The sequence below is a fragment of the Phyllobates terribilis genome, unplaced genomic scaffold (assembly GCF_046119375.1).
Source record: "Phyllobates terribilis strain yellow unplaced genomic scaffold, ASM4611937v1 Scaffold_7__3_contigs__length_470593459, whole genome shotgun sequence".
NCBI classification, from domain to species: domain Eukaryota; kingdom Metazoa; phylum Chordata; class Amphibia; order Anura; family Dendrobatidae; genus Phyllobates; species Phyllobates terribilis.
In genome coordinates, this window is record NW_027362767.1 from 12,582,846 (window position 1) to 12,592,856 (window position 10,011).

Below are 10,011 nucleotides of genomic sequence, written 5' to 3' on the forward strand. Positions count from 1 at the left end.
CACGTCAGTGCCTGGAGACCCCACATTAATAGTCTGGTCCGCACCAGCCACGTCAGTGCCCGGAGACCCCACATTAATAGCCTGGTCCGCACCCGGCCACGTCAGTGCCTGGAGACCCCACATTAATAGTCTGGTCCGCACCAGCCACGTCAGTGCCTGGAGACCCCACATTAATAGCCTGGTCCGCACCCGGCCACGTCAGTGCCTGGAGACCCCACATTAATAGTCTGGTCCGCACCAGCCACGTCAGTGCCTGGAAAGCCCACATTAATAGCCTGGTCCGCACCAGCCACGTCAGTGCCTGGAGACCCCACATTAATAGTCTGGTCCGCACCAGCCACGTCAGTGCCCGGAGACCCCACATTAATAGTGGAGTCCGGTCCGCACCAGCCACGTCAGTGCCCAGAGACCCCACATTAATAGCGGAGTCCGGTCCGCACCAGCCACGTCAGTGCCCGGAGACCCCACATTAATAGCGGAGTCCGCACCCGGCCATGTCAGTGCCTGGAGACCCCACATTAATAGCCAGGACCGCACCCGGCCACGTCAGTGCCTGGAGACCCCACATTAATAGCCTGGTCCGCACCCGGCCACGTCAGTGCCTGGAGACCCCACATTAATAGTCTGGTCCGCACCAGCCACGTCAGTGCCTGGAGACCCCACATTAATAGCCTGGTCCGCACCCGGCCACGTCAGTGCCCAGAGACCCCACATTAATAGCCTGGTCCGCACCAGCCACGTCAGTGCCTGGAGACCCCACATTAATAGCCTGGTCCGCACCAGCCACGTCAGTGCCTGGAGACCCCACATTAATAGCCTGGTCCGCACCCGGCCACGTCAGTGCCCGGAGACCCCACATTAATAGTCTGGTCCGCACCAGCCACGTCAGTGCCCGGAGACTCCACATTAATAGTCTGGGCCGCACCAGCCACGTCAGTGCCCGGAGACCCCACATTAATAGTCTGGTCCGCACGGCCACGTCAGTGCCTGGAGACCCCACATTAATAGTCTGGTCCGCACGGCCACGTCAGTGCCTGGAGACCCCACATTAATAGTCTGGTCCGCACCAGCCACGTCAGTGCCTGGAGACCCCACATTAATAGTCTGGTCCGCACGGCCACGTCAGTGCCCGGAGACCCCCACATTAATAGTCTGGTCCGCACGGCCACGTCAGTGCCTGGAGACCCCACATTAATAGTCTGGTCCGCACGGCCACGTCAGTGCCTGGAGACCCCACATTAATAGTCTGGTCCGCACCAGCCACGTCAGTGCCTGGAGACCCCACATTAATAGTCTGATCCGCACGGCCACGTCAGTGCCTGGAGACCCCACATTAATAGTCTGGTCCGCACCAGCCACGTCAGTGCCTGGAGACCCCACATTAATAGTCTGGTCCGCACGGCCACGTCAGTGCCCAGAGACCCCACATTAATAGCCTGGTCCGCACCAGCCACGTTAGTGCCTGGAGACCCCACATTAATAGTCTGGTCCGCACGGCCACGTCAGTGCCTGGTGACCCCACATTAATAGTCTGGTCCGCACGGCCACGTCAGTGCCCGGAGACCCCCACATTAATAGTCTGGTCCGCACGGCCACGTCAGTGCCCGGAGACCCCCACATTAATAGTCTGGTCCGCACGGCCACGTCAGTGCCCGGAGACCCCCACATTAATAGTCTGGTCCGCACGGCCACGTCAGTGCTCGGAGACCCCACATTAATAGTCTGGTCCGCACGGCCACGTCAGTGCCCGGAGACCCCCACATTAATAGTCTGGTCCGCACGGCCACGTCAGTGCCCGGAGACCCCCACATTAATAGTCTGGTCCGCACCAGCCACGTCAGTGCCCGGAGACCCCCACATTAATAGTCTGGTCCGCACGGCCACGTCAGTGCCCGGAGACCCCCACATTAATAGTCTGGTCCGCACGGCCACGTCAGTGCCCGGAGACCCCCACATTAATAGTCTGGTCCGCACGGCCACGTCAGTGCCTGGAGACCCCACATTAATAGTCTGGTCCGCACGGCCACGTCAGTGCCCGGAGGCTCTGTCAACGTGACATCACCACTGCAGCCAAACAACAAAGACTGCAGCAGTGACGACTCTGCGCCGGACTCATCATTCAGCCTAACAATACACTTGGGTTGGTAACGTCACTTCATAAATTTTCCTTAAATTGGAAAATGAAAATGTAGCAAAAGGTCAGGACACGATGATGAATCGTTAGATAAAGGGCCGGTCAAGTCATCTGTCATGCAGTCAGGAAAATAAGTATTTGATACGCTGCTGATTTTGTAAGTTTTCCCACTTACACAGAATGGAGAGGTCTGTAATATTTATCGTAGGTCACTTCACCTGTGAGAGACGGAATCTAAAAAAACAAACCAGAAAATCACATTCTATGATTTTTACATAATTAATTTGCATTTTATTGCATGAAATAAGTATTTGCTCACCAACCAATCAGCAAGAATTATTACGCTCACAGACCTGTTCGTTTTTCTTTAAGAAGCCTCCTACTCTGCACTCATTACCTGTATTAATTGCTCCTGTTTGAACTCGTTACCTGTATAAAAGACACCTGTCCACACACTCAATCACACTCCAACCTCTCCATCATGGCCAAGACCAAACAGCTGTTTAAGGACACTGCAAGTTCTCGCCTCGTGGGGCAAGGATGACTCTGAGAAAGGTCAGGAATCAGCTCAGGAACTACACGGGAGGACCTGGTCACTGACCTGAAGAGAGCTGGGACCACAGTCTCAAACATTACCTTTAGTAATGCACTACGCCGTCATGGATTAATATCCTGTAGGGCGCGCAAGGTGCCCCTGCTCACGCCAGCACATGTCCAGGCCCGTTTGAAGTTTGCATGTAGGGATTGTACTCACTCAGGTGCGATGAGAGGCAAACAGGAGGCATGTTCCTTTAAATGTCCATAACGGTTTACTGGCTTCATAAACCATCAAGAGCAAAATGCAAACAAAGAGCCTTTAGTGCAGGCAAAAACAAAGAAAACAGTCCTTTTAGCAAAGTCTCTGGTTAGCCAGCGCTGTGTTCACACAGGCTGGATAGCATCCAGTACACGGCCCAGTCTGGAGACAACACACAGGAGGCCTTCTCCCTCCAGACACACAGAACCATGTGTCAACCACAGCCTCCATTAAATAGGCTGCACACCACACCCAGAGGTGAGGTATGTGGGTAGCGAGACCCGCCCATCTCTCACAGCTACCCGTAACCTGGACCCAGGTGCACCAATTAGTGCTCTTAGTGCGTGTGTGCACTAGAGGAAATACTCCGGGTTACATCCCAGAGACCAGCCATCTCTGTGACACATACCTCCCATCGACTAGGTGACCATTAGCCACCTTACAGAACATTGAAGATGGGTCGTGGCTGGGTCTTCTCCAGCATGACAATGACCTGAAACACACAGCCAGGGGAACTAAGGAGTGGCTCCATAAGAAGCATCTCAAGGTCCTGGAGTGGCCTAGCCAGTCTCCAGACCTGAACCCAATAGAAAACCTTTGGATGGAGCTGAAACTCAATGTTACCCAGTGACAGCCCCGAAACCTGAATGATCTGGTGAAGATCTGTATGGAGGAGGGGGCCAAAATCCCTGCTGCAGTGTGTCCAAACCGGGTCAAGAACTACAGGAAACGTCTGACCTCTGTAATTCTAACAAAGGTTTCTGCACCAAATATTAACTTCTGTTTTTCTATTGTATCAAATACTTATTTCATGCAATAAAATGCAAATTAATTATGTAACAATCATACAATGGGATTTTCTGATTTTTAGATTCTGTCTCTCACAGGTGAAGTGACCTACGATAAATATTACAGATCTCTCCATTCTGTGTAGGTGGGAAAACTTGCAAATCGGGCAGCGGATCAAATCGTTATTTTCCCCAGTGTATGTGGGAGAGAGTAAATGCCGAGCAGACGGCCCCATGACTTGTCGTATAACCACCATCCCTGCAGTCATGATCCCATAGAGACGTGACGGCCTCCTGCCCCTTTCCTGCATTAGGTCTTTGATCAGGAACGGTCAGGATTCGCCACTGACACAGCCGGAAACATCAGGGAAAGCTCGTGTCCTGCGCCCCATTTATGTCTGTGCTGCAGAGCGATTTGTGCCGCTCGCACTGATGGCATCCTGCGGCGCCGCGGCGCAGCCTGGCACATCTCACAATTACACAGTTCACATTACACACATTTCCCCAGGAGCTGCGATGCTTCTGTTTACTATTTGGTGGCCATGTTGCCCGGAGAGAATTCACTGATTGTCTGTCCCATTCTCTCCGCAGCGACCTGGAATCCTTCTTATGTAACCAGTCTTACCTGCAGAGCAGCCACCAGAAGCGCTCGGTCAGAACCTTTGTGGGGAACGGCCCGTATTACCAAGACTACATGGATGGAGATCCAGACCAGACCGAGAACACCAAGTCTACGACCTTCCACAGCAGCAACCATTTCTCGGTCTTCTTTGAGGACCAGGGAGATGAAGAGGTTGGATTTGGGCAGGAGATCAAGAATGCGCAGGAGCAGCACACCACAGTGTTCAAGAGCTACGACGTGTATGATATATGTGATGGCAGCGAGAAGCTGGTCTGCACGCCCACGCCGGACGACTTCAACCCTTGTGAAGACATCATGGGCTACGACTTCCTGAGGATTGTGGTCTGGTTTGTCAATCTCTTGGCCATCCTGGGTAACGCATTTGTCTTGCTGATTCTCATCACCAGCCATTACAAGCTGACTGTGCCACGTTTCCTCATGTGCAACCTGGCATTTGCAGACTTCTGCATGGGCATCTACCTGCTTCTCATTGCGTCTGAAGACCTTCACACCCGCTCTGAGTACTATAACTACGCCATTAACTGGCAGACCGGGCCGGGGTGTAACACAGCCGGATTCTTCACGGTGTTCGCCAGCGAGCTCTCGGTCTACACCCTCACTGTGATAACGCTGGAGCGCTGGTACGCCATCACATTTGCCATGCGCTTGGATCGTAAGATCCGCCTCAGACACGCCACCTTCATCATGCTGGGTGGGTGGGCTTTTTGCTTCTTTCTGGCGCTCCTGCCATTGGTTGGGATCAGCAGTTACATCAAGGTCAGCATCTGTTTACCGATGGATACGGAGACCACGCTCGCCCAGGCCTACATCATCTTGGTCTTGATGCTCAACATCACGGCATTCATCATCATCTGCGCCTGCTACATCAAGATCTACATCACCGTCCGAAACCCTCATTACAAGTCCGGGGACAAAGACACGAAGATCGCCAAGCGCATGGCCGTCCTGATCTTCACCGACTTCCTTTGTATGGCGCCCATTTCCTTCTATGCCTTGTCTGCCATTATGAACAAGCCACTTATCACAGTTACCAACTCGAAAATTCTTCTGGTCTTGTTCTACCCGCTGAACTCCTGCGCCAATCCTTTTCTCTATGCCATATTTACCAAGACTTTCCGGAGAGACGTCTTTATCCTTCTCAGTAAGTTTGGTGTCTGTGAGCATCAGGCACAAGTTTATCGTGGACAGACGTATGGGCAGAGGAGCAGCGGGGGCACAGGGCAGACCCTGGCAAATATTCCAGATGTCCTTAAAGAGAACCAAGCGGCGGTGGCACAAGGCACACTACTCCTGGAGGACAGATGCATGACTGTGTTGTAGCCTCATCTGACCACCGGCAGAGACTGGACCGGGTGCTAACTAGTGACCACTACCTATTAACCCTATGGCCCATGTATGAGTTCTGTCCGGTAACCGGACAGAACATAAAGAGCCGCTCCCGTGTACACAATGATATCGCCACGTTTTACATCTGGTCACCAATGTTCTTGTAGACTAGTCCAGGATAAAGGGATTCTCTGGCGCCTGCGACTTCCACAGCGGCAGGTGAGACTCTAATCACCGTGTCTGAACAGGTACCTGCCGGGATCCATGCTCGAGTCCTACTGTAATAGGACAGGTGCACAATCCCCACCGGCTGGCCTGGCAGGAACCTGTCCACACGGCATAGTCAGTGCCTCTGACCCCCCATTGTGGAGAATCCCTTTAATGTTCAGGGCTGAAGACGCCTGTAGAAGTGGCCCGGCCACCGGCACCATCATACAGAATTTCCGTGTAGCCGAGTCTTGGAGCTTTTCCCCAGATGCCTTCTGTTAATAAAACAATCCGTTTCTTAGATTTAGGAGCAGTTAGTATCAGTGTAGCGGGATCCTGGGTTTGATATGAGGGGCCGACGATAGGATCCTGGGTTTGATATGAGGGGCCGACGATGGGATCCTGGGTTTGATATGAGGGGGCCCGCGATGGCTCCGCACACCGACCGTTGTTGTGGTGGAAAATGAAGTGGTCGCTCCTGTAAATATCTTGTGTAACCGCATAGAGCCGCTAGAATAAACCCCATTCACTTGCTTTCTGCTCTTTCCCCTTCACCGTCCGCGCTCATCACGGGATCGGGGGCCACAGACGCACAAGATACAATTTCACTTACACAAACAACAGGGTTTTTTTCTTTTCCACTTTTCCTTTGGAAAAAGGAATATTAGATGTTATTATTCCGCACATCTTGAAGACGTCTCAAGCAGTGGAAGGGTCGGCTCGCAGGAGCAGAGTGTCACCTGCAGACGGCTCCTGGAAATGAAGGAGAGCGAGGGAACGAAATCCACAAAAAACCCAACTCAACCAGACTCTAAGTCAACATCTCAGGGATGACAAGAAAAAATATATAAAAGCTTGAAATCACTGAAAATACCAAGCAGCCGGAGAAACACGGGAGCGCTGACAACTCCGATCAGAGACGACGGCGATCTGCACCGGATAAGGAGAGCATTACACCTGAGGTGTCAGATGCCGAGAGGCGAGATCTGAAGCACTGGCAATCACACGGGCAGGACTAGCCTCCGCTGCCGGGAGAGTCCGCACCAGCAATCACACGGGCAGGACTCGCTTCCGCTGCCGGGAGAGCCAGCACTGGCAATCACACGGGCAGGACTCGCCTCCACTGCCGGGAGAGCCAGCACTGGCAATCACACGGGCAGGACTCGCCTCCACTGCCGGGAGAGTCCGCACCGGCAATCACACGGGCAGGACTCGCTTCCGCTGCCGGGAGAGCCAGCACTGGCAATCACACGGGCAGGACTCGCCTCCACTGCCGGGAGAGCCAGCACTGGCAATCACACGGGCAGGACTCGCCTCCACTGCCGGGAGAGTCCGCACCGGCAATCACACGGGCAGGACTCGCCTCCGCTGCCGGGAGAGTCCGCACCGGCAATCACACGGGCAGGACTCGCTTCCGCTGCCGGGAGAGCCAGCACTGGCAATCACACGGGCAGGACTCGCCTCCACTGCCGGGAGAGCCAGCGCTGGCAATCACACGGGCAGGACTCGCCTCCACTGCCGGGAGAGTCCGCACTGGCAATCACACGGGCAGGACTCGCCTCCGCTGCCGGGAGAGTCCGCACTGGCAATCACACGGGCAGGACTCGCTTCCGCTGCCGGGAGAGCCAGCACTGGCAATCACACGGGCAGGACTCGCCTCCACTGCCGGGAGAGACAGCACTGGCAATCACACGGGCAGGACTAGCCTCCGCTGCCGGGAGAGTCCGCACCGGCAATCACACGGGCAGGACTCGCCTCCACTGCCGGGAGAGCCAGCACTGGCAATCACACGGGCAGGACTCGCCTCCACTGCCGGGAGAGCCAGCACCGGCAATCACACGGGCAGGACTCGCCTCCACTGCCGGGAGAGTCCGCACCGGCAATCACACGGGCAGGACTCGCTTCCGCTGCCGGGAGAGTCCGCACCGGCAATCACACGGGCAGGACTCGCCTCCGCTGCCGGGAGAGTCCGCACCGGCAATCACACGGGCAGGACTAGCCTCCGCTGCCGGGAGAGTCCGCACCGGCAATCACACGGGCAGGACTCGCTTCCGCTGCCGGGAGAGTCCGCACCGGCAATCACACGGGCAGGACTAGCCTCCACTGCCGGGAGAGTCCGCACCAGCAATCACACGGACAGGACTCGCCTCTACTGCCGAGAGAGCCCGCACCGGCAATCACACGGGCAGGACTCGCCTCCGCTGCCGGAAGAGTCCGCACCGGCAATCACACTGGCAGGACTCACCTCCGCTTCCGTGAGAGTCCGCACCGGCAATCACACGGGCAGGACTCGCCTCCGCTGCCGGAAGAGTCCGCACCGGCAATCACACGGGCAGGACTCGCCTCCGCTGCCGGGAGAGTCCGCACCAGCAATCACACGGGCAGGACTCGCCTCCGCTGCCGGGAGAGTCCGCACCGGCAATCACACGGGCAGGACTCGCCTCCGCTGCCGGGAGAGTCCGCACCGGCAATCACACGGGCAGGACTCGCTTCCGCTGCCGGGAGAGCCAGCACTGGCAATCACACGGGCAGGACTCGCCTCCACTGCCGGGAGAGCCAGCACCGGCAATCACACGGGCAGGACTCGCCTCCACTGCCGGGAGAGTCCGCACCGGCAATCACACGGGCAGGACTCGCTTCCGCTGCCGGGAGAGTCCGCACCGGCAATCACACGGGCAGGACTCGCCTCCGCTGCCGGGAGAGTCCGCACCGGCAATCACACGGGCAGGACTAGCCTCCGCTGCCGGGAGAGTCCGCACCGGCAATCACACGGGCAGGACTCGCTTCCGCTGCCGGGAGAGTCCGCACCGGCAATCACACGGGCAGGACTAGCCTCCACTGCCGGGAGAGTCCGCACCAGCAATCACACGGACAGGACTCGCCTCTACTGCCGAGAGAGACCGCACCGGCAATCACACGGGCAGGACTCGCCTCCGCTGCCGGAAGAGTCCGCACCGGCAATCACACTGGCAGGACTCACCTCCGCTTCCGTGAGAGTCCGCACCGGCAATCACACGGGCAGGACTCGCCTCCGCTGCCGGAAGAGTCCGCACCGGCAATCACACGGGCAGGACTCGCCTCCTCTGCCGGGAGAGTCCGCACCAGCAATCACACGGGCAGGACTCGCCTCCGCTGCCGGGAGAGTCCGCACCGGCAATCACACGGGCAGGACTAGCCTCCGCTGCCGGGATAGTCCGCACCGGCAATCACACGGGCAGGACTCGCTTCCGCTGCCGGGAGAGCCAGCACTGGCAATCACACGGGCAGGACTCGCCTCCACTGCCGGGAGAGCCAGCACTGGCAATCACACGGGCAGGACTCGCCTCCACTGCCGGGAGAGTCCGCACCGGCAATCACACGGGCAGGACTCGCTTCCGCTGCCGGGAGAGCCAGCACTGGCAATCACACGGGCAGGACTCGCCTCCACTGCCGGGAGAGCCAGCACTGGCAATCACACGGGCAGGACTCGCCTCCACTGCCGGGAGAGTCCGCACCGGCAATCACACGGGCAGGACTCGCCTCCGCTGCCGGGAGAGTCCGCACCGGCAATCACACGGGCAGGACTCGCTTCCGCTGCCGGGAGAGCCAGCACTGGCAATCACACGGGCAGGACTCGCCTCCACTGCCGGGAGAGCCAGCGCTGGCAATCACACGGGCAGGACTCGCCTCCACTGCCGGGAGAGTCCGCACTGGCAATCACACGGGCAGGACTCGCCTCCGCTGCCGGGAGAGTCCGCACTGGCAATCACACGGGCAGGACTCGCTTCCGCTGCCGGGAGAGCCAGCACTGGCAATCACACGGGCAGGACTCGCCTCCACTGCCGGGAGAGACAGCACTGGCAATCACACGGGCAGGACTAGCCTCCGCTGCCGGGAGAGTCCGCACCGGCAATCACACGGGCAGGACTCGCCTCCACTGCCGGGAGAGCCAGCACTGGCAATCACACGGGCAGGACTCGCCTCCACTGCCGGGAGAGCCAGCACCGGCAATCACACGGGCAGGACTCGCCTCCACTGCCGGGAGAGTCCGCACCGGCAATCACACGGGCAGGACTCGCTTCCGCTGCCGGGAGAGTCCGCACCGGCAATCACACGGGCAGGACTCGCCTCCGCTGCC

At 57.6% G+C, this 10,011-nt stretch overlaps 1 protein-coding gene across 2 annotated transcripts in view; it reads left to right on the plus strand.

The window, feature by feature from the left end:
- The window catches only part of TSHR (thyroid stimulating hormone receptor), a 408,340-nt gene extending 401,912 nt beyond the window's left edge, over positions 1-6,428 (plus strand). For both annotated transcript variants that reach the window (XM_073637466.1, XM_073637467.1), the window contains one exon: positions 4,310-6,428. In XM_073637466.1, coding sequence (XP_073493567.1) covers positions 4,310-5,681 — 1,372 coding nt within the window. In that variant the 3' untranslated portion in view covers positions 5,682-6,428. The remainder of the gene's footprint in view (positions 1-4,309) is intronic.
- The last annotated feature ends 3,583 nt before the right edge of the window (positions 6,429-10,011 follow it).